The sequence below is a fragment of the Desmodus rotundus genome, chromosome 7, assembly GCF_022682495.2.
Source record: "Desmodus rotundus isolate HL8 chromosome 7, HLdesRot8A.1, whole genome shotgun sequence".
Taxonomy (NCBI): domain Eukaryota; kingdom Metazoa; phylum Chordata; class Mammalia; order Chiroptera; family Phyllostomidae; genus Desmodus; species Desmodus rotundus.
This window is the reverse complement of record NC_071393.1, coordinates 51,901,472-51,927,805: the sequence shown is the minus strand read 5'-3', so window position 1 is coordinate 51,927,805 and position 26,334 is coordinate 51,901,472. Positions and strand designations below refer to the sequence as shown.

At 37.1% G+C, this 26,334-nt stretch overlaps 1 protein-coding gene across 7 annotated transcripts in view; it reads right to left on the bottom strand.

Annotated features, from left to right (window-relative positions):
• Window positions 1-26,334, bottom strand: part of RALGAPA1 (Ral GTPase activating protein catalytic subunit alpha 1) — a 256,935-nt gene that overhangs the window by 28,949 nt on the left and 201,652 nt on the right. For all 7 annotated transcript variants that reach the window (XM_024551309.4, XM_071221931.1, XM_024551306.2 and 4 more), the window contains 2 exons: window positions 21,642-21,800; window positions 20,134-20,261 (listed from right to left, as the gene is read on the bottom strand). In XM_024551309.4, the coding sequence (XP_024407077.2) occupies window positions 20,134-20,261; window positions 21,642-21,800 (287 nt within the window). The remainder of the gene's footprint in view (window positions 1-20,133; window positions 20,262-21,641; window positions 21,801-26,334) is intronic.

The window sequence follows — 26,334 nt, the reverse complement described above, 5'->3', positions numbered from 1 at the left end:
GATAACAATACTTGATTTATCAATAATGTGTACAAGCATAATAGTGTGTAAAAGCACAATATGTATAAGAGTAGTGTGTATAACCACAACTATGTATAAAAGTACTGTACAGGAAAAAGTGTAAAGAAGAACTGTTATGCAGGAATGAAGTCTATCATGACAGTTAAGAATTATGAAAAACCTTGAATTGTCTTTTTAAAATAGCAAATATGTGTAAAGATTATCAAACATTTACAGACATTCTTAGTTCCATTAAGAAAAGTAACACTAGCTATTACTGTTACTAGTCTGGTAATTCCTGTATAAGTAATTATTATAAAAATAAAGACTTTATTTAAACACTAATCTACTATACTTATTTTGGAAAGGATTTACTAGAAAATGAAAACAATATATTCAAACTGTGTTCTGCTACTGAACAGGTTAAAATTATATAAAAGCAGAAGGAACAGTCATGACAGATACTGGATGCTATATTAATGGCAGGAACATTACAAAACCAAGTTCATATTGGTTTTCTTTCTGTTTGATACATCATTTGGTTTTGACCTACTTCTTGATTTCATCTGCTACTATTCCCCCCTTTGTTGTATTTCACTCAGCAATGTGTATTTCTTGACCACATCACACATCTAACCCTCCATGCCCATTTCCTACCCTTGTAAAGTTCTTGCCTGGCTTTGTCTGCCTGAGAAAGTCCCATATACATTTGAGGTAATTAGCAGAACAACCTTCCTCAGTAAAGCCATTCCTAATTTCTACTCTCCACTATCTTCTCATACTTTAATAAAAAATTAATCACCAGCCCTGGCTAGTGTGGGTCAGTGGATTGAGTACCGGCCTGCAAACCAAAGGGTCACTGGTTCGATACCAGTCAGGGCATATGGCAGGGTTGCAGGCCAGGTCCCCAGTTGGAGATGTATTAGAGGCAACCACACACTGATGTTTCTCTCCCTCTCTTTCTCTCTCCCTTCTCCTCACTCTAAAAAATGAATAAATGAAATCTTAAAAAAAAAAAATCAACAGACTTCTGGTCAAGATGGAGGATAGGCAGCTATGACTTGCCTCTTTGCACCACCACATCAAAATTACAACTAAAATATAGAACAACCATCACTCAAAACCATCAGAAATCGAGTTGAATGGAAGTCTGACGACTATGGACTTAAAGAAACCACACCCATCCAAACTGGTTGGAGAGGCACAGATATAGAATAGGCTGGTCCCTCACACATGTGGTGGATAAAAGTTCGGAAGGGATATCTTGGGAGTGAGGAGTCCCAGCCCCACACAGACCCACCTGCCCATGATTCCAAAGCCAGTGATATAAGTCTCCACAACTTCTGGCTACAAAAACCAGTGGGAATTGACTCAGTGGAAGAAACTTCTGGAGCCCCAAGCAGTTCCTCTTAAAGAACCCACACATGGAATCACTTACTTAGATTCACTCTGTCTGAGCTCCAGCACCAGGGGAGCAGCTTGAAAGGCAACAGTGGCATACAGGGAGGAACTGAAGTGTCTGGCATCAGGGCGAGCAGAGGCCATTGTCCCTTTTCTAAACCCTCCCCACACAGAGGTGGCAAGTTGGTGCCATATCTGAGACTTCATCAAACAGGCTAACACTGTTTGTTCTGCCTTGGAGATCTCCAGAGACTTGGCCCCACCCAAGCTGCTTTTCCATATGAATGGCTGGTCTTGGCTCATGCTTCACAACTTCTGAAATCCTATCAAACAACAACAGCTGGTCTCATTGAGCCCCAGTCCCAGCACTAGCAGTAGCCAGCCTAGATTCAGTGCTTGGCTTCACCTGGGAATGTCTAAGCCCAGCACAAGTAACAGCCATCTCAGATTGCTTTATAGCTCAGGAAGTGTGGCAAAACACAGGTGGGGACCGACCTTGGCCTGCATCTCGAGGGAAAACCTAGGGCCAGTGCACCCAGTGGACAGCTACAGACCATGTCAGAGCACCACCACCCTACCCCTGCACAGCTGATCTTCCACGGAGGGTGGAGGTTGGTGGTCAGTAGTCACAGCCAATACTTGCAGCTGACTGGCCTGAGTAAATCCCTCCCACTTACCTGCCAACAGCAATCAAAGCTCAACTATAAGAGGAGGGTGTACTCAGACCACATGAAGGGTGCACCTTGAGTACCCAGCTTGGGTGACAGGGGAAGTTGTGCCACTGGACCCTTCAGGACGCCTACTACATTAGGCCACATTTTCAAGACACGGAGTCAAAGAAACATGGCCCAACGGAAAGAATAGATCAAAACTCCAGAAAAAGAACTAAATGAAATGGAGAAATGGAGATAAGCAACCTATCAGATGCAGAGTTCAAAACACTGGTTATAAGGATGCTCAAGGAAGTTAGTGAAGACCTCAACAGCATAAAAAACATCCAGTCAGAAACAAAGGATACACTAATTGAAATAAAGAACAATTTTACAGACAAACAACAGTAGAGTGGATTAAGCCAAGAATCAAATCAATGACATAGAACATAGGAAGCAAAAAACAATCAATCAAAACAAAAAGAAGAAAAAAGAATCCAAAAAAATGAGGAAAGCATAAGCAGCTTCTGGGACAACTTCAAGAGGTCCAACATTTGCAGTATGTGCGTGCCAGAGGGAGTAGAGAGAGAGCAAGAAATTGGAAATCTATTTGAAAAAATATGAAAGAAAATTTCCCTGATTCGCTGAAGGAAACAGACATGCAAGTCCAGGAAGCACAGAGTTCCAAACAAGATGCACGCAAACAAGTCCATACCAAGACACATCATATTAAAATGCCAAACATTAAAGATAAAGAGAGAATCTCAAAAGCAGCAAGATAAAAGAAGTTAGTTACCTACAGGGGAGTTTCTACAGGCTGTCAGCTGATTTCTCAAAAGAAACTTTGCAGGCTAAAGGGAGTGGCAAGAAATATTCAAAGTCATAAAAACTAGGGACCAACAGTGAAGACTGCTCTACCCAGCAAAGGTATCACTTAGAGTCGATGGGCAGATACAGAGCTTCCCAGACAAGAAAAACAAAAGAAGTTCATCATCACCAAACCATTATTACATGAAATGCTACAGGGACTTATTTAACATTTAAAAGAAGATAAAAGAAGATAAAAACTATGAACAATACAATGGCAAAAAATACAAATCTATCAACAACTGAAACTAAAAAACTAAGTAAACAGGAAGAACAGAGACAGAATCATGGATACAGAGAGCGTTTTGTTGGTTGCCAGATGAGAGGGGGGTGTGGGGGAATGGGTGAAGAGGTGAGCAGATTAAGAAGTACAAATAGGTAGTTACATATATAGCCATGATATGTACAGTACAGTATAGGAAATGGAGTAGCCAAAGAACATATGCACATGACCCATGGACATGAAAAATGGAGGGGGCCTGCCTAAGGAAGTAGGGGGTGCTGAGTGGAGGAGTGGCAAAGGGGAAAAATAAGACAACTGTAATAGCATAATCAATAAAATACAATTAAAAAAGTTACCCAACTTTACCATCCTACTTTGTAGTATCACTATTGCTCGACTCCTCAACGTGTAGTTCAGTCACTGATCCATCCATCCATCCATTCATTCATTCATTCATTCATTCATAGGGCTCTCTCCCTCTCTCCTGCAGCAGACTGTAAGCTCCTTGAAAGCAGTGCCTGTATCTCTAGCTCTTCTCTCACAGTGGCTCCCACATAGCAGTCAATAAATACTGATGAATAAGTAAAAGATTGAAAATTACTTAGTGACTTTTTGGGGGGGGGCAGTGAAGAAATGTAACCTCTTAAAAAGTACATAAATTTGACAGGAGGACTCCTGGCCAAGATGGAGGACACTTTGCCTCCTCATACAACCAAAAGAAAGACAACGGGAGGGGGAAGAAAGATGGCAGAGGAGTGAATGGAAGCCACACTAATCTCCTCCTAGGACCAATGTGGAATTACAACTAAATTGTGGAGAAATCACCTGGAATAAACAAGTGAACAATAGAGAGAGAGAAGACTTATAACCTTAGAAAGACAGAATAATCAGCTTCAGCACAACCTGACTGGTAAGGAGTGCAGTGGAGACTTGAGAAGGCTGGCTAGGCACCCACAGGTGAAAGCACTGGAGGTATAATTAAACAACCAGTTGGATCTCCTTGAGAAGTGTGGGGTCTAACTCCTAGAGCACCAGAGCCCCAAAAGTACACAGATAACAACCAGCACAAAAGCGGCAGGGTTGCTCTGTGCTAGAGATGGATGGCTGGGGTGTGAAAGAGCTGCTTAAAGGGCCAATGCACAAATTTTCAGTTGCAGCCACTTACCCTGAGCTCTGGCAAGGAGGAGGCAGAGTGGGCTAGCGATGCCTGAGGAGAGACTGGGGATGGAAGCTTTGGGGAGAGGGCTAAGAGAGTAGATGCTGGGATCCCATTGCTGAGTCATCCCCCATACAGCAGCAGCCATAATGCACAGGCAGATAACTCCCCTCCAAGTAGCAGCAGCCTGAGGGGAAACAACAGCCCTGACCCCAGGAGGGATTCTGCCCCACCCTGTGGTGCTTAAACCTGACTGCTAAATACAAAGGGACTAGATTAACAAATGAAGGAGACAGCCATGGACAGTAGATCCCTGGCAGTATTGGAGCAGGTTGCCTAAGGTCAGAAGGGGTCAACATCTGACATCACCAGAGGCGGATCCAGAAAGAAAAAACAGTGGTAAATACAAGAGACCACCAAGACGAAATCCACTGTGGTATTCTCCATGACTTGAGATATTTTCTTTCCTGCATAGCTTTTTAACTTTCATTTATTTTCCATCAAGTTTGTGCATATTAAGTCACTAGATTTTATACTATAGCTTATTTCTCTCTCTCTCTCTTTTTTTTGTTTTACCATAGTTTTAATCTCTTTAAACCCTTATTAATACTGGTTCATTTGCTGTTGATAATGGGATTGTGTGTATGGGGGGGTGGAGTTATTATTGCAGATGTGGGTATGTTTCCTAGGCTTTGTGGTTTTGTTCTGGCAGCACCTGCACAACAACATACAAGACATGGTGGGTAGAGTGACCCTCAGTCAACCAGCTGGAGGGACGGACCCAAGAAAGAACAACCCAACAATAATAAAAAGCCAATTACATCCAGAGAACCAACATAAATGGCATAAAGGACATCCGAAGAGCATCAAGTTCAGGAGATCAAGGAGACTGCACCACTGAATCACACAGGTCCCTTACCATAGAAGTTCACATCACAAAGACAGGGGGTCAAAACAGACCAATTTAAGAAGCAGAAGCAAACAAGAAGAGTCTCACAAATAATGGGAAGACAAAGAAACAACCCCCAATCGAAAGGAAAGGAGGAATACTCAGAAAAAGTGCTAAGTGAAATAGAGGCAAGTCAACTATCAGACAATTGAGTTCAAAACAGTGGTTATGAGGAAGCTCAATGACGTCAGTGAGAATCACCAAAAACTACAGGGAAGCTATGAGGAACTTACTACCAACTATATCAGCATGAAGAAATACATAGAAACAATCAACAAGAGCCAAGAGGAAATGAAGAACACATTTCAGAATTGAAGAACATAGCAGAAGGAATCAAAATCAGGCTAGATGAAGCAGAGGATTGAATCAGCGAGCTGCAGGACAAGGTAGAAAAAAGCTCCCAGGAAGAGTAAGAAAAGGAAAAGAGACTCAGAAAGAACAAAGAGGTGGTAAGGGAACTGCAGGACAGCATGATACATAATAATATCCATATAATAGGGATACCAGAAGCAGAAGAAGAGGAGCAAGGGATAGAAAACCTGTTTGACAAAGTAATGATAGAAAACTTCCCTAATTTGATGAGAGAAAAAGTCACACAATTCCAGGAAGCACAGAGGGTCCCAATCAAGAGGAGCCCAAAGAATCCCACTTCAAGACACATCATAATTAAAATGACAAAATTCAAAGACAAACAGATTTTAAAGGCAGCAAGGGAGAAACAGGAAGTAACATACAAGGGGGCCCCAATAACGCTAGCAGCTGACTGCTCAATGGAAACGCTACAAGCCAGAAGGGAATGGCATGGAATATTCCAAGTATGAAAAGGAAAAGGACTGCAACAGAGACTACTTTATCCAGCAAGCCTCTCAATTAAAATGGAAGGTGAAATAAGGAGTTTCCCAGACAAAAGAAGTCTCAAAGAATACACCTCCTCCAAACCAGCTCAGCAAGAGATGCTAAAGGGTCTCTTTTAAGAAAGGGAAGAAAAAGAATGAGAGAGAGAAAGGATCACAGGTACAAAGGAAGTACAATGGTAATGAATGAGTACCTATCAATAATTACTTTAAATGTAATTGGTTAAATGCTCCAATCAAAACACATAGGGTAGCTGAATAGATAAGAAAACATGACCCACACATATGCTGCCTACAAGAGACCCACCTCAGAACAAAAGACCTACACAGACTCAAAGTCAAGAAGTGGGAAAAAATATTCCAAGTAACTGGTCAGGAAAAAAAAGCCAGGGTAGCAATACTTATGTCAGACAAAACAGACTTCAAAACAAAGACCACAGAAAGAGACCTAGAAGGACACTTCATAATACTGAAAGGAAGACTCCATTAAGAAGACATAAACATTATGCACATATATGCACCCAACACAGGGGCACCCAAATATATAAGAAAAATCTTGGAGGACTTCAAGAAAGATATAGACAGTAACATACTTACACTAGAGGATTTTAACACCCCACTGTCAAAAATGGATAAATCTTCCAAACAAAATATCAACAAGGATATTGCAGCATTGAACAGTGTCCTAGATCAAATGGACTTAAATGATAGGTATATTTTACACACACACACACACACACACACACACACAGAACCTTTCATCCCAAAGAAGCAAAATACACATTCTTTTCCAATGCCCATGAAACATTTTCAAAGACAGACCACATGACAGGACACAAAACAAGCCTCAACAAATTCAAGAAAATTATAATCATATCAAGCATTTTCTTGGGCCACAAGGGCCTGAAACTAGACATCAAGGAAAAAACTCAAAAACAGTCAAATTCATAGAGATTGAAAAGCATGCTATTAAACAATGAGTGGGTTGATGATGAGAACAAGGGAGAAATCAGAAAGTTTCTGGAAACAAATGAAAATGAACTCACAACAGTCCAAAACTTATGGGACACAGCAAAGGCAGTCCTGAGTGGGAAGTTCTCAGCAATACAGGCCTACCTAAAGCAAGGTAGAAACATTTCAAATAAACAACCTAACACTACATCTACAAGAACTGGAGGAACAACAACAAACAAAGTCCAGAGTGATTAGAAGGAAGGAAATAACCAAGATCAGAGCGGGATTAAATGACATAGAAATTAAAAGAACAATTCAAAAGATCACTAAATCCAGAAGCTGGTTCTTTGAAAAGATAAACAAAATTCACAAGCCTTTAAGCAGACTCATCCAGAAAAAAAGAGAACCCAAGTAAACAAAATCAGAAATGGAAGAGGAGAGATTACAACTGATACCACAGAAATAAAAAGGATTGTAAGAAATTACAGCGCACAACTATATGCCAAGAAATTTAAAAACCTAGGTGAAATGGACAAATTTCTAGAAAAATACAATCTTCCAAAACTGAATGAAGTAGCAGCAGAAAGCCTGAATAGACCAATAACTTCTGGTGAAATCAAAGCAGTAATCAAAAAGCTCACAGCACATAAAAACCCTGGGCTGGATGCTTTCACAGGAGAATTTTAGAACACATTTAAGGAAGAGCTAACCCCTATCCTTCACAGACTATTCCAAAAAATCCAAGAAGAGGGAAGATTCCAAAAACTCTGTTTATGGAGCCAGCATTATCCTAATCCCAAAACAGGATAAGGACACAGCAAATAAAGAAAACGACGGGCCAATATTGCTGATAAAGATAGATGCTAAAATCCTCAACAAAATATTGGGAAACTGCATCCAGCAATACATTAAAAAGATCATACCATGATCAGGTAGGATTAATCCTTGGGATGCAAGGATGGTAGAATATTATCAAATCAATAAACGTAAGACATCATATAAACAAAAGGAAAGACAAAAATCTCATCATATCAATAGATGCTGAAAAAGCATGATGAGGTACACCACCCATTTATGATAAAAACACTCAGCAGAGTGGGAGTAGAGGGAGTATACCTCAACATAATAAAGGCCATATATGAGAAACTGACAGTCAACATCATACTCAATAAACAAAACCTAAAAGCTTTCCCACTAAGATCAGGAACAAGACAAGGATGCCCGCTTTCACTACTTCTATTCAACATAGTATTGGAAGTCCTAGCCACAGTGATCAGACAAGAAAAAGAAATAAAAGGCATCCAAACTGGAAAGGAGGAAGCAAAACTCATTGTTTGCAGATGACATGATAGTGTACATAGAACATCCTACCAAAGACTCCACCAAAAAACTCCTCCACTTAATAAGTGAATTTGGCAAAATAGCAGTATACAAAGTTAATATTCAGAAATTGAAGGAATTTGTGAACACCAACAATGAAATATCAGGAAAAAAAAACCTATTTGATGTAGCAACAACAAAAATAAAGTATCTAGGAATAAACCTAACCAAGGAGGTAAAAGACCTATACTTAGAAAATTACCCAACACTGAAGAAAGAAATTAAGGAAGACACAAACAAATGGTAGCATATACTGTATTCATGGATGGGAAGAATTAACATCATCAAAATGTCCATACTACCCAAAGCAATTTATAGATTCAACACAATCTCTATTAAAATACCAATGACATATTTCACAGATGTATAAGAAACATTTCAAAAATTTATATGGAACCATAAACAACCCTGAAAAACCACAAAAATTTTGAGAAAGAACAACAAAGTTGGACAGATTACAATATCTGACATCAAACTTTATCACAAGGCCACCATAATTAAAACAGTTTGGTACTGGGATAAGGACAGACACCCAGATCAATGGAACACAATAGAGAGCCCAGAAATAAACCTAAGTCTCTATGGTCAATTAATATTCAACAAAGGGGGCAGAAGCATACAATGGAGTAAAAACAGCCTCTTTAACTAATGGTTGTTGGGAGATCTGTACAGTTATGTGCAAAAAAATGAAATTCGACCACCAACATACACCATACATAAAAATAAACTCAAGATGGATAAAAGACTTAAATATAAATCACAACATCATAAAAGTCCTAGAAGAAACCAAAGGAGGGAAAATTTAAGATATTCCACGCAGCAATATTTTCACCAATATGTCCCCTAGAGCATGGGACATAAAGGAGTGAATAAACAAATGGGACTTCATCAAAATAAAAAGCTTCTGCGTGGCTAAAAAAAAAATCAGCAAAATGAAAGGGTACCAAATGTATGGGAAAATATATTTGGAAATGATGCCTTGGACAAGGGTTTAAGCTCCAAAATATATAAAAAACTCACATAAGTCCACTCCAGGAAAACAAACAATTCAACTAAAAAATGGGCAAAGGACCTGAATAGACATTTCTCCAAGGAGAACATACAGAGGGCCCAGAGACATATGAAAGGATACTCAACATCACTAGCCATCAGAGAGATGCAAATTAAAAGTACAATGAGATACGATTTCACACCGGTCAGAATGGGCATCATAAACAAATTAACCATCAACAAGTGCTGGTGAGGTTGCAGAGAAAAGGGAACCTTAGTGCACTGTTGGTGGGAATGCAGACTGGTGCAGCCACTGTGGAAAACATTATGGAATTTCCTCATAAAAGTAAAAGTCGAACTGTCTTTTGACCTAGCCATTCCACTTCTGGGACTATACCCTAAGAATCCTGAAACACCAATTCAAAAGAACCTATGCACCCCAACGTTCATAGCAGCAAAATTTACAACAGCCAAGTGGTAGAAGCAATGTAAGTGCCCATCAGTAAGTGAATGGATCAAAAAACTGTGGTACATTTACACAGTGGAACAGTACGCAGCAGAAAGAAAGGAGCTCCTACCCTTTGCAGTAGCATGAATGGATCTGGCGAGCATTATGCTAAGTGAAATCTAATCAACAAAACAAAAAAGCAAGCAAAATATAACCAGAGACATTGAAATAAAGAACAAATGGACTACAACCAGAGGGGAGAGGGGAGGGTATAACGGGGAGAAAACCAGAAAGGGTCATCAAGGAACATGTATAAAGGACACATGGACAAAGCCAAAGGGGAGTAGGATCAAGGGTAGGAGATGAGGATGGGTGGGGGGAAGTGGTGGGGGGAAATGGAGATAACTGTACTTGAACAACAACAACAACAACAACAACAAAATAAAGTAATTATTGATAGGTAAAAAAAAGAGAACAACAAATTTAAAAACAAAAAATAACCAAACCGCCAGAAAATCAAACTGTATGGAAGGGCAACAACCAAGGAGTTAAAGAAGAAACATTCATTGAGACCAACAGAAGGGGCGGAGAGGACGCAAAGCAAAGTGACAGCTAGCAGACCGGTATGGGCAAGTCTGTGGCTGGTGGACTTGGCAGGCCTACATTTGTATGTGGATAAAGTCAGAGGAACAACTGGGAAGTGAGACAGACCACACAGCCCAGGGTTCCAGTGCAGGAAAAGCAAGCCTCAAATCTTCTGGCTGTAAAAACCTGTGACGGTTGTGGTAGTGGGAAAAACTCCCAGCCTCTTAGGAGAGTTTGTGGGAGAGACACACAGGGCCCTCGAACATATACAAAACCACCCACCTGGGAATTGGCACAAGAAGGACTTACTTTGTATGTAGTGAGAAAAGTGACCAGGCAAGTGGCATTGTTCCCTCTTGGACCTCTCCCCCACATAGAGTCACAACACAGCAAAAAGGGTTGCCCCGCCCTGGCAAATACCTAAGGCTCCACCCCTAACAACATAACAGGTGCACCGAGACAAAGAAATATCGCCCAAATGAAAGAACAGATCAGACTCCCAAAACAGAACTAAGTGATGAAGAGATAGCCAAACTACCAGATGAAGAGTTTGAAACAGTGGTAATCAGGATGCTCAGAGAAACAGTTGAGCATGGTTGCAAAATAGAGGAAAAAGTGAAGGTTATGAGAGGTGAAATAAAGAAAAATATATAGAGAACCAACAATGACGGAAAGGAAACCAGGACTCAAATCAACAATTTGGAGAAGGAAGAAACATTCATCCAGAGCAGAATGAAGAAACAAGAATTCAAAAAAAGTGAGGAGAGGCTCAGCAACCTCTGGTACAACTTTAAATATTCCAACTTCCAAATAATACAGGTGCCAGAAAGAGAAGAAGAAGAGCGAGAAATGGAAAACTTATTTGAACAAATAATGAAGGAGAATTCCCCAATCTAGCAAAGGAAATGGACTTTCAGGAAGTCCAGGAAGCTCAGAGTCTCAAACAAGGTGGACCCAAGGAAGCACACACCAAGGAACATCATAATTTCATAAGCCAAGATTAAAGATAAGGAGAGAATCTTAAAAGCAGCAAGAGAAAAGGAGACAGACACCTACAAAGAAGTTCCCATGACAGTTTCAGCTGATTGCTCAAAAGGAACCTTGCAGGCAAGATGAGGCTGGAAAGAAGTATGCAAAGTCATGAAAAGCAAGGACACCTAGAACTTATATTACTCTATCCAGCAAAGCTATCATTTGGAATGGAAGGGCAGATAAAGTGCTTCCCAGATAAGGTCAAGTTAAAGGAGTTCATCATCACCAAGCCCTTATCATATAAAATGTTAAACTTTTCTAAAAAAAAGATGATCAAAGCTATGAACAGTACAATGACAACAAACTCACAACTATCAACAACTGAAACTAAAAAAGAAGAAAAACAAGAATAAAGTAAACAACTAGAACAGGAACAGAATCACAGAAATGGAGATCACATGGAGGGTTATCAGCACGAAGGGGGAGGGAGGAGAATGGGGGAAATGGTACAGGGAATAAGAAGCATAAATGGTAGGTACAAAATAGACAGGGGGAGGTTAAGAATAGTCTAGGAAATGCAGAAGCCAAAGAACTTATATGCATGACCCATGGACATGAATTAAGGTGGGGGAATGCTGGTGTGATGGGGGTACAGGGGGTAGGAGAATAAAGCGAAGGAAAAAAATGGGACAACTGTAATAACATACTTAATAAAATATACTTTAAAAAATAAAAAATAATTTGCCATAATTGCACTGAGTTCTCGGTAGAAAATAAAAACTTAAAATATCTCTAGAATTAATACAATGATAATAGCAATAAAAGTTGATCGTATACTAAAGTCCTTTTTGTGAGTTCCCATAGTTAAATATGAACAAAAGTAATTACTATTAGTCCATATTAGTAAAACTTTCAAAGATATCATCTCTAGAGAACATTAAGAGAATGCTATTTTCAGATATACTGGTTTCAGTTCCATAGAATAAACTTCCTTCCTTATTATCAAAATTTATTACATATCAGAGAAATTTGTATTTATTGCTTTTGTAATTTTTTGAGAGGACATCGGCAGATTGGTTAGACCCAAACTCACATCTTTGAAGGTATGCAATAAAATATTCCCACAACGATTGTAAGGAATCCTCTAAAATACCAGTAACACCATCAATAGGCACAGACTGCCATTCCTCAAAAAGAATAGTCGAACAAGTTAAAATTGGCGCAGTAAAGAATGTATCAGAGTCACAGAGAAGTGTTGCACGTATCCAGGCCTTGCTTAAATAATGCTCTATGTGCACAGAGTAGGAGGTTTAAAGCAAAATCGAGGCCCAGGGGATGTTTAATCACAACTTTTTAGCCACAGATTCTTCAACAGCAATGCCCATATCTTTAACACAGGAGACCTAAACATTCCAATTATAGAGCAGAATGTTAGGTAAATAAGAATGTTTGTCTGTTCTTAGGTCCTAATACAATGATTAATATCAAAGGCACAAGTGCTGCAAACATTTCTGAGGCCACAAAACCTGGATCACTTAGTTGGTGAGACATTTTATTTAAAAAATAATATGTTCTTTTGAAGCATAAATGACCATAGTCACAGATCTTAGAGTATTTAACGAACAACCAATTTGTCCATAAAGTTTAAGACTTCCAATTAGAAAGTATGTAGAACAAAAGGCACTTGAAAGATACTGAAAGCTCCTAATGATGTAGAAAGTTCAAGAAATAAAATTGAGGATCTCAGCAGCGTCTGGACTCCTCCCATAGCTGCCCCCCGCTGCTCTCCTGTGGGTACCCACCTTCCTTGCCATTCAGGAAGGAGTGTGAGCCGTCAGGGCTACAGCTGTGAGTTGCCTTCTTCTTGGGGAGGACAGAAAACTGTACTCTCCCCATATGTCACTGTCATCAAGTCAAAGTCTTGCGTTTTAGACGAATATTTCCAGTGTCAACACAGATAGATAATAATAATGATAACATCATCAATGACCAGGTAGCTACCATTTCATTTCCTAATCTGCTACAGGACAGATAGGCTGCTCAGTTTCAAGTAGGAAATCTCATTTAACCCTGAGAACAATCCTGAGTTTGGTACTGTTTTTAACAGAATAAAAAGTAGACAAAGCGACTGTGACACATTTAATAAGAGGCTCCCGACTCTGAAGCCCACGCTTACTTCCCAACAATCAGCCTCCGAAATTTAAAATATAATTGATATGCAAATTAAGCACACTTATCAGTAATATCTTCTAAGTAAATGATCTACAAAAGACAGTAGATACATAAAATTATGTAGTTTCTCAATAAACACACTTTCTTCTAACGTGAAACGGCAGCAATATTGACGAGCCTTCCTAAGAGGTTTTATAATGGTCTATCATAATGAATGGCAAACTACATTAGTGGAGCCAATCAATTACATTTCATTTCATTTTGGCTCTCATACTTTTGCAACAGTTTCTTTACATTTAAGTAGTAAAACTGCAGGGATAACAAACTGTGACTAATTGAAGAATGACCATTGACTTCTGGTAATTTGTCTGATAAAGTTAAACAGAATCCCAATTCTGGCATTTAAGAAAAAGTCAAATCTAAACAGATTAGAAGAAATCAAATAATATTGGTTTGGTAGGAAAGAATATTAAACCTAGGAAGAAAGTGTTATTTTTTAAAAGATGTCATTTAATTTTAGAATGTCCCCCATATTGTATATTTCAGAATATCCCATGTGTATTATATACATATAGACACCTGTATATATAAAAACCCAAAATATAAATTATTGTACAAGAATTATAACAGACATGCTACATTCCACCTACTCAAATCTCAGCCTTTGAGGCCCGGTTTTCTATAAATTCTTCCCTGATTTTCTTACTACAACGGAACGCTTCCTGGAAACTCCCACAGCATTTCACACATAACACTACTATGCACATTGCATCTTGTGTTATAATAATGTGCATATTATTCTCTCCCAATTAAATTATAAGCTTATTAAAGACAACATTACCACCTGATTTGTCTCTGCATCTTTACCACTACCATGTTAGTGATCGATAAATATTTCTGATAGAAGAAAAGGACTAAAGTTCTATTTCTTGACCTGGTGGTGATTAAACTGGAATTATTCACATATAGTACATTTAGGATTTATGTACTTTTCTCAAATTATATTGTACAGTAAAAAAGTTTTTAAAAAACCCTAAGGAAAATAGGACATGTGAGATGGTTAATTTTATGTCAACGTGGCTAGACGATAGTATCCAGTTTTTGGTCAAACACCAGTCTGACGTTGCTGTGAAGGTATGTTTTAGATGTGATTACCTTTTAAATCAGGAGACTCTGAGTAAAGCAGAATACTCTCCATGATGTGGGTGGGCCTCATCTAATCAGCTGAAGGCCTTACGAGAAAAGACTGAGGTTCCCAAGGAAGAAAGGAGTTTCACCTCCAGATGCCTTCTGACTCAGACTGCAACATCAAACTGCGCTCAGGCACTCCTGCAGATTTCAGACTTGCTTGACCCCACAATTGTATGAGCCAATATCCTGAAATCAATCTTTACGTATGTATGCACATATATTGCTTCTGTTTTTCCGAGAACCCTAATCCATCATTATATGCTGTAACTTCTAAAAATTTCTGTTTAATAAATTTCACATTAAAAAAGGGAAAGAATCTTTTTAGTTTGATGTAGTCCCATTTATTTATTTTTTCTTTTATTTCCTTTGTCCTAGGAGATATACTGGCAAAATATTGCCACATGAGGTATCTGAAATTTCCCTGCCTATATTTTCCTCGAGGAATTTTATGGCATCATGATTTATATTTAAGTCTTTTATCTATTTTGAGTTTATTCTGGTGTATGGTGTATGTTGGTGGTCTCATTTCTTTTTTTTACACACGCCAGTCCAGTTCTCCCAATGCCCTTTATGGAAGAGGCTATCTTTGCTTCACTGTATGCTCATGTCCCGTCTGTTGAATATTAATTGACCATAGAGACTTGGGTTTATTTCTGGGTTCTTTATTCTGTTCCACTGCTCTATGTGTCTTTTCTAAGGCCAGTGCCAGACTGTTTTGATTACAGTGGCCTTGTAGTATAGTTTGATGTTGTGTATTGTGATCTCTCCTGTTTTGTTCTTCTTTCTAAAGACTGCTGAGGCTATCAGGGTCTTTTTTGGTTCCATATAAATTTTTGAAGTATTTGTTCTAGATCTGTGAAATATGCCACTGATATATTGCCATATATATGTACACACACACACACACACCCCAATTCCAATTTTAATAGGAATTGCGTTGAATCTATATATTACTCTACATGGCTAAAGAAACCATCATCAAAATGAAAAGGGAACTGACTACATGGGATAAAATATTTGCCAATGATACTTCAGGCAAGGGTTTGATCTCCAAAATATACAGGGTCTGGCAGAAGTGACACCTGCTTGACTGTGGTTGGTAGGGTAATAATATGGGTGTAATAATTATAGTTTTAATCTGAACATTTCACCTAAAATGTTATATAGTGTGCTTCAGTGTGATATTGTTCTGCTACAGAATTACATGCTTATGATTTTGTAATAAAAGATCCTGTAATAAAAAAGGGCATTATTAGTGCTGGACCCTGTATAAAGAACTCATATGACTTGACACAAGGAAGACAAACAATCCTATTAAAAAAATGGGCAAAGTATCTGCATAGACTCTCCTCCAGGGAGGACATAACAGATGGACCATAGACGCATGAAAAGATGCTCAACATCACTAGCCATCAGAGAGATGCAAATTAAAACCACAATGAGATATCACACCTGTGAGAATGGCCATCATTAACAAGTCAACTAACAAGTGCTGGAAATGATTCGGAGAAAAGGGAACCCTAGTGCACTGTTGGTGGGAATGCAGACTGGTACAGCCAATGTGGAAAACAGTGTGGAATTTCCTCAAAAAACTAAAATGGAACTGCCTTTTTACCCAGCAATTCCACTGTTGGGAATATACCCTAAGAATCCTGGGTCACCAATTCAAAAGAACCTATGCACCCCAATGTTCACAGTGGCACTATTTACAACAGCCAAGTGCTGGAAACAGCCTAAGTGCCCATCAGTAAATGAGTGGATCAAAAACCTGTGGTACATTTACACAATTGAATACTATGCAGCAGAAAGAAAGAAGAATTTCCTACCTTTTGCAACAACATGGATAGAACTAGAGAACATTATGCTAAGTGAAATAAGCCAGTCCGTGAAGACAAATACCATATGATCTCACCTATAAGAGGAATCTAATGAACAATAAACTAATGAACAAAAGAGAACCACAGGCATGGAAACATGGAACAGACTGTAAGTGAGCAGAGGGGAGGTGGGAGGGGGATAATGGTGGAAATAAGGGGAAGGGACTAGACAAAGAACATGTATGAATGACCCATGGACATGGACAATAGTGTGGGGATTAACTGGGAGTGAGTTCTGGGTTGGGTGGAGGAGGACCAAGGGGGAAAAATTGGGACAACTGCAATAGAGTAACAATAAAAAATGATTAAAAATACATTAAAAAAAGGAAAAGAAACAGTACCTATATGACAATTACCATATTTAATATATGCACAATGGTATCTCTAGGGTCAAAATAATTTGCTTAAAATTTTCTTGAAATACCCACCAGGTCCAATGGTTACCCAGAATCTGCCCACTCTTCCTCTCCAGTGTTCTACTTCAATTGTAATTGCATGCTCAAACCAACAAATTGAGCTTGAGACAAAAAAAAGTACCTGACAAAGTCAGAGATTGCAAGGAAATGCTTTTCAAGTACAAGTAATGCAAGAAATGACAAGTGAAGTGAGGGAGAGGTTTCAAAGCTTGAAAGACAGTCATCGATACTGACAGATTACTGTAATTCTGGCTGCTAGCACGATCGATTTGGGCAGCATATGACAATCAATATTGTCCTCATTTAGCGAACAACATTAGATTCATAGCTACAGAAGATGTTCCAAGGATAAAATTTAAGCTATATTTAATGATCATAAATAGCACAATTTATGCTGTGGAATCTTGGTGGGTACTTTTATTGGGCATAAAATAACTGACACAGCAGTACAATTATCAAATATAATTGAGTTTATTACATATTATTGTAGCCCTTCACTTCTCTGATGAGGATTAAAGTAGTAACTCTGGAGGTTTTCAAAGCCTACTTCCATCTCAATTTGTGTTGTAAGTTCTGTTCAGTTTTACTGATCTGTTTTAGAACATATGTTTTTTTCCTTATCTGGATTTGTCAAAAAACATATCTTAAAATTTAATATATTTCTGAAATATTTGTTATTTAAAATTAAAACACATATTTCAGTGTCTTAAAATAAAAAAACATCTAGTTGTAATTTGTTATATAAACTTTCACTTAAAAATCAAGTAATCTAACTCTGGAATGTCAGTTTTCCCTAACATTTAGAGTTTACATAGAACTTTGCAAATCTCTGTCAAAAGAGACTGTATATTCGTCAAATTAGCAATGGCTAGGAGTATCTCTACCGTATACTTCAACAGTATGGGAAAATAATTCCCATAGAGCCTCTAAATTCAAGCTTCTAAGTCAAGAAAACTTTGTTTGATCCGTCTTATTTAATGTTTTTACTGTTTCAAAAGTGATTTTGCTGACAGAAACTGCTCATATTTGCTGTGCAAATGAAGTGTTCATGTTTACTGTTTTTGTCTGAAATTCTCTCTCATTTTAGAGTTTTCTCCAATGTGTTATCTATTTAATGTCAGCAAGATTTAACTATTACGAACTTCACGGAGCAGGCTTGAAAATCCAATCCAATCAATTAACCTACCAACCAAGCAAACATAAAAACCCAATTAGGCAATTCCATGGTGTTGGTAGAGCTGTTTTATATTGACTGTAATCTTTACACATAACAGAATTAATCACTGCACAAAAAAAAGTAACTTACTTCATTTACTAAGCACATCCAAATCCATTATCTCATTTAACCTTCACAACAATTCTGAGATGGGTATTAACATCTCTTTCACAGATGAGTAAAGTGAGGTTTAGAGATTCTGTGACTTGGCCAAGATCATAAGTCAGAGGGTGAGTTAAAGTCAGTGTTTTCTAACTGCAAATCTTGTTATCATACCTCGGGTGTAACATGCAAATATGAAATAGCTCTCAACAGTAGGAACTTAGGTACAGGAAAGAGAAATTAAGCCATAAACCAGAAATAGTTTGTGTTTGCTCAATAATTCAAGTTCCTGCTGTATAACACAAGAGGCAAATAGAGTTCTGTATTACAATCTAGTCTCTCTCTACCACTTTCCCAAAAGACTGAAGGCATATTTTCAACTGTGTCTTAAATAAAGTGGCAGAGGACACTGACCTCGGGATGACCATCAGGGTCAGCTGAACTGTAAAGAGGCAAAGGTCAGAAAGAAGACAACTTCCGTGGAGCTGACAATGTGGATAAAATTAGTTAATAGGTAATAATCTGATTATTCCTTGTAAGATTAGTTTCCTTTCTAGAGATAGTCAGGAATTAATAAACTGAATCCTTATATTTTACCACAATGACCACTTCAAATCTGAGTTTTCAACTTAAAGTGAAGATATAACTGCCATAAATAAATGCTATATAAATGTCATTCAGCTTAAATCAATGTAACATGTCACAGTCTCCCTACAATTCCATTTCATAGTGTCAGAATACATGAGAAATTACATAGAAATCAGACTGCATAAGCCAATTTTTATCAAAAAAAGAAAATGCATGTGGTATACATACGATAAATTCATTTCATGTGGAATAGAACATATTTTAAAAAGCCTCCCCTGTAAAGTTTAAATCCATAATTTATTATATAAAAAGAATTAAAATGTTTTTAATCATATAGAAAAAGTAAGGGAAAACATCTATTTTAGAAAGGAATCTCAGAACACAATGTAAAATTTAAAACTGTATGTATATTGTGTCCCAGGCACTGTTCTAAGAGCTTCACACGTGTTGATTCATTCCGTTCTCATAACACCATGAGCTAGATATCATTATCACTCTCATTTTATATATTAAAAAAGTTGAGGCTGAGAGAGGTTGAATAATTTGCCCAAGGCTAAAAGTGGTGGCCAGCATTTGAGCGCAGGCAACCTGGCTCCAGTAGCCATGTTCTTAAACACTCCATGTTCTCTCAAACTTCCATATCTCTCTGTTCTTCCCTCTGCTTCTGGAATGTCCTTAATTTCATCCCCCCAATAAACTCAATCATCCTTCATGATTGCTTCAATCCTCACATTTCTCAGAAGTGTTTCCTGATACCACAGCCCCTTCCAGCTAAAAGAAAGGCCCCTTGTTTATACTTCCAGAATACTCTGCAAAACTACTATAGCATATTGATCATATATACTGAAAATAGTTTATTTATTTACCTAGATTGAGTACCTTCTGATGACTGTTTTGGTTATCTCTGTATTTGGAGTAGCAGAGTGCCTAGCACGTAGTGGGGCTCTAATTAATTAACCAAAAGGTAATTAAGTACTGAATTAAAAGTGTATAAAAAATTATACCATTCAACTATCATGAATGCTCATTCCATCACCTATATATCAATAAAAAGAAATTCAAACGTCTTAGCAACACGAGAAATATTTACCTTGCAAAGCAGACATATATTAGAACGGAAACCATACTGTTAAAAAGGATACAAGTTTTGATACAGTGGAATCAGTGACTTCAGAGCACGGCTTGCATTGATAGCTGTTGCTCGAACCATAATGGGTAGGACCTTTCCATTCACAATAGCACCATCAAAAAGTGGGCCAAAGAAGGGAACCTGATTGAGAAATTAGAACATAATTTTTTTTTATACTAAAATTGGTGAAAGGTTGTAGGGAAAAGTAAACAATGTTTGCATACAAAAGTGCTTCTGCTTCGCCCTTAGTTCTTTTTTCAGTAAAAATACTATTCAAACTCAATTCTTTTCCACTATGGGTAATTCACACTAGAACAATAAACAAAAAATGTCAACAGCCTGCAGGGTTTCACTCAAAAGAACTTGTACTTCATATAACAGACTAAATAATTTATATTCCCTACCAACTTCCAAATTTTTGTAGCCTCAATTGTGCAAAACCAACTCTGGAAGTAAATTCCTCTTCCTCCACTGAGTAAACACAGGAAAGATATACGTTCTTATAGGCAAGTTGTTTTTAATTATTTTTGTGTAATACCAGCTTTATTACACAACCTGAAACACTTCTATCACATAATTTGTCATTTTTATCAGGTGACTGACAATTTCAAAAGTTATTCTATTTGACCATGGTTGGTATAAATGGTAGCTGAAGGCAAAGACATGAGCTGTGAATAATGTAATAAATACTTGAGGCTTGCGGTCACATATTGTCTCCGCTGTATATTATTCTTCAATTTAAAAAAAAAAAAAAACCCATTAAAATGTAAAAACCATTCTTAGCTTGTGGGCTGTACAAAAATAGAAAGTGGGCCATACTGCACCGACCACTGGTTTAGATGAACCCTAAAAACACAACCTGGCCATAAACTTAAATTCACACGCAGAAAACTTAATCTGACTCAAGAAATTCTTAAGATTCATGACGAACTGTCAATAAGTTTTCTATACACTGAAAGTATTCAATTAAAAAAAAAGAAAGACACCAAAATATTACCAAACATTTATTATTTTGTAAGGAAATAATTCTGCAAGCATGTTTCAACCCTACAGTATAAAATATCCAACTAGAACTACTTGGCATTATAAAAAAAATGTTTTTAGAACTCTCATTTAGTAAGTGACACAACTAAATGTTCATGTGATCTTAATGTGACGTATCAACTAAAAATACAGGAATCATGTTCCTGTTCTAAAGGAAATGTTCCTACTGTGTCTTTTGGGAAATATTAATCATTCTTTTAATAAAACATAAGCACTTTTGTGAGCTTAGCATAAAACAACTGCCGCTCTAGCATTATCAAGCCTTCTTCCATTTGAATATAGTTTTTTGCTGCTATTCCTGTTCTAGCTCCTTCTGAACCAGACTAAGACAATTCACAGAGCTACCGGGGTCTGTTTCATTTCCCACCATCTCATAAATTAATGCCTAGTCTAATGCCTAATCTTCCTGAAAGAGGGAAAGAAACAAACCCATACAGAACTCAAAATATATTATTAAAATGTAAGATAAGTTCTTACCTCTGGTTTTTTCATTATCTGGATACTGAACATGTGATTTCTCATTGGATATATTACAATAAGGACATCTCCAAACTCTGTAGGAATAATTCCTCTCCTGTAGTCTCGAGTATGCTCTGACCAAACAATGTGTACTTCATCATTTCCTAAGTGTCTCAACTGGAAAACCAAGAACACAGGTCATAGTGCTTTAGAAAATCCCTACATTTATACAACTACTGTTAGCACACTATACAAAGATTAAAAGGTAAAAAAAAAAAATTTAGAAGTGTTCATTTGATCATTTTTTTACAACACATGAAACACAAACATTCAAAGACATCAGGAGACACTACAGAAGACCAGGTAATTTTTTTTTTTCTTTCTGACCATTTAATGCCTCTTTGTGTTATTTTCATGTTGTCGCAGAAACAGAAAGGAAACAAAGGCACATAGAAAGTACGTTTACATGTATACTTTCCAAACTCTCCCTAACAATTTCGACCCCATTTGCTTCAGATTATCTTGTACCATGTGTAAGCTTCCCCCGATTGTGCCCCGTTATAGGACTCACACTGTAAAATGAATACCACATCCACTTCTAGCTGCTTAATCACTGCTCATATTTCTCTCCTCCTCTCCATCCCCCTAACTACAGCCAGAATACATGTCCCCACCCTTATCTATCCCAAAAGTTACTGGCAACTAATTTTATTAATGATCAAGGTTACTAAAAGTCCATCCTTAAGAACTAACTGTAAACCCTGACCTCATAGGGCTATGATATGTTTTTATTTGTCTATTTCTAAGTCTCAGGAAACTGAATTGCACATATGGTACAGAAGATGCCTAGATTAAAACTGGATAAAAGCAAAAGGTTATAAACTATAAGACCAGGTAACTTTTAATGGTCTATAGTAAATGGGAAACATAGAACTTAGATAAAAAAAGATTCCCATACAGCCCAACCACCAAATCTTCACTACCAAACCTTTTAAATGATTGTTTAAGAGTGTTTTTAAAAAGTGACTGATTTAAGATTCCTCTTGTTTTTCTGATCACTCTCTGGAAGTGCTAATGAGGACTGAACTGGCCTAAAGAAGCCAACTGGAAGAGAAGGAAAAGACACAGGTGATTCATAAACTGGGTAGTCATCTATTGAGTATGAGAAAATTGACTATATCTGGTTTGACAAATTTATTTCCAGGTTTTCTGTGCCTATGAAATTCATGCAAACAGACTTCCTGAGATTTGTTAGACTCACAGTATGTTATTCAAATATATGTGGTGCTTACAAAGATGTTTTTGGCAGAGAGAGATGACATTATGGTGATTAAAATTATGAAAAGCAAAGCATGACAAAGTTGAATTTCTGTAAGTTATCAGAAAAATGAACCTAATACTCATTAGTCTTGCATGTTATTCATAGAGAGTACTGTATAAACATGTACTTTAATACAAAATTTGGTTATCTTAGCACATTTATTGATTCTGCTACTGCAAAGATTTGAGTCCACTTTGGGGCATGTCTTACAAACTATTCTATTACTTTCAGATAAGTGGACAATGTAGATGGGAAGGTCTGAAAGAAAAAACTAGGATAAGTGTCATTAATACATTTATTTTTACTATGAGCTAACATACAGACAATTTCTATTTCTGAAAGATGCACTTTTTTGGCTTAACCACCAAAGGGTAGAAAAAACATTAAATATATAATTTAAAGAAAGGAGTTAAGTTCAATTAATGAAAGGCTCTCTTCTGTCCCTTTAACTATGGAGTTCTTAACCTAAGTTTAAGGGCTCTGTGAATATTTGAAAGTTATTTGTAAAATGTATATTTTTCTGAGTAGAGAGTCTATCAAAGTAAGAGTATGTAATACCCCCCCCGCAAAAAAGCCAAGAATCAGCACTCTAAAGTTTCTAACACCAATTTATCCAGATATCACTATGAATGTCATTAAGTTTTTGAGAATTTGAAGTAAATTCTTGAACTTTAAAATTTGTATTACTAAGCAAGAAATGCCTTCTCAGATATTTTGATGGATTATAAGATGGAGGAGGCAACTATTATTACTTTAAAGATAGTGGCCAACTAAGCCTATATTTTAGAAATATAGCATAAAGTCTTTTTTTTAGGTTTAAGTGGATAATTCTTTATTTTGATGAACTATAAATGTGCTTATTGCTCTTAATACTTGATGGTAGGCCTCAAATATCAAAATATTGTTTTAAGTTTTAACTCTTATTATTTACACCACACACACTCGAATGATATAAATGCAGGACTTAGGCTTTGTGACATCTTTAAAAACCAAAAAAGATTACACAACTCAGAAAAGCCATGGCTCTATAATTTCATTTTTTAATCAAAATACTTTAAAAATATCCTTCCTATACAACCTTGCCCATGTGTCAGCTTCCCTAATAGGTTTATGTTAACTGAATACAAAAGAAATGTGAAATAAATTTAACCAGGAGGGATGATCCAATCTAATTTTGATACATTAATGTCATATGCTGTACATGTTACAATAGCAGCCAGATCTAATACTAAGCTCCAGGCTATACTGAGATTTCCAAATGGCAGATTGTTCTAAGTGATATCAAGTATAATTGAAGTAATAAACGATAGTAAAAGCTGAGCACACTGTCAGGAAGAATTTAAGTATTTACTTTTTAAAATTAAATGAGTTAGGTTAGGAAAGACAAGACAACTGAAATAATGCAGATCTCAATTTACAGAAAATTCCTTTTATTTATCTGCTACATTAACCCTTGAACTCTTGCCAAAGCTATCTATAATTTCTAGTGCTCACTTATCTAAAGAAACGAGAGAAAAGGGCAACTGTAGTTTTATCTCATAACCAAGGCTTCTCTTCAAATATCCACCACAGAGTATTAAAAGTCTGTTACAGAAGTTTAATGGAAAAGAAGAATACATTTTTATGAAAACAATGTAATGAAGACATTTGTGGCCCAGAACCATGCATAGAACAAATTTATTCTAAATATGTTCAAGCACTTTAAGGGAAAAGCTTCAAGAATATCCCTTATGATTTATACTCAAATGCTAAAAAAGTAATTATTCCATGCTGTCATGATGAGGCATATTTTTATATCTTTATAATAATTAAACACATATTGAAAAACTGCTAATCATTGCTGACCTCAAAATTTTTGAAAATAATGAAAAAAATCAACTTTAAGTGGTTAACAGTTAATATAAATTTCAGGTGTGTTTGACAGAGTTATTGTCATAAGAGCTTAATTTTATATTTATTTTATATATTCCTTAACTCTTACGGACTTACAAGACTGTGTCCTATATACTCAGCAGGTTTTTCTATGCTCTGGAAACACTCAAAGGGGTTCCTAACTACATGTTTTTGTACCTAGATGTCAATCACTTCTGAGATAGAGTACAAGACTTCTATATATGGGGCAGGTCTGTTAAAATCATTGAAACCAGCTCTTCCAAACTCACTTCAGCTACTGCTGAAGTATGTAACATTGGCCACAGATTATCATTACCAATTTATGAAGACAAAGCACTTAAATGAAATTCAACATATATAAAATCAAAGTCCTCAAACAACTATATATAGAATATTAGCACCAGAAGAGACACTGAAGTTCTAATTTCCCACCTAATACAGGAACTCCCACAGCGATATTCCTGACAAGTAATTCTGCCTCTGCTCAAATACTTCTAAGATGTGGTAGCTTAAAAATTCATAAATAAGTCCATTCATTTTTATTTTATTTTTTTCATGCATAACACTCTTTTATATTATTTACTAACAATTGACTGAGTACCCATAAACCCACCAACTGACTAGGAAGCAGTCAGTTACCTAAACAGATGTGTCTGTTTTAAGTACTTTTATAAATATATATATTTTATCGATTATGCTATTACAGTTGTCCCATTTTCCCACCTTTATTCCCCTCTGCCCTGCACAACCCATCCCACCAGCATACCCCCACCTTTAGTTCATGTCCATGGGTTGTACATATGTTCTTTGGCTTCTCCATTTCCTATACTTTTCTTAATCTCCCCCTGTCTATTTTCTACCTACCAATAATGCTTCTTATTCCTGGTACCCTTTTCCCCATTCTCCCTGCCTTCCTGCTGATAACCCTCCATGCGATCTCCATTTCTGTGGTTCTGTTCCTGTTCTAGTTTGCTTAGATTTTTTGGGTTTTTTTTTTTAGGTTCAGTTGTTAACAGTTGTGAGTTTGTTGTCATTTTGCTGCTCACAGTTTTGATCTTCTTTTTCTTAGATGAGTCCTTTTAACATTTCATATAATAAGGGCTTGGTGATGATGAACTCCTTTAACTTGACCTTATCTGAGAAGCACTTTATCTGCCCTTCCATTCTAAATGATAGCTTTGCTGGATAGAGTAATCTTGGATGCAGGTCCTTGCCTTTCATGACTTGGAATATATTTTTCCAGCCCCTTCTTTCCTGTAAGGTTTCTTTTGAGAAATCAGCTGATAGCCTCATGCGGACTCCTTTGTAGGTAACGTTCTCCTTTTCTCTTGGCTGTCTTAAAGATTCTTTCCTTATCTTTCATCTTGGGTAATGTAATCATGATGTGCCTTGGTGTATTCCTGCTTGGGTACATTCTCTGGGACTCTCTGAGCTACCTGGACTTCCTGGAAGTCTATTTCCTTTGCCAGATTAGGGAAGTTCTCCTTCGTTATTTGT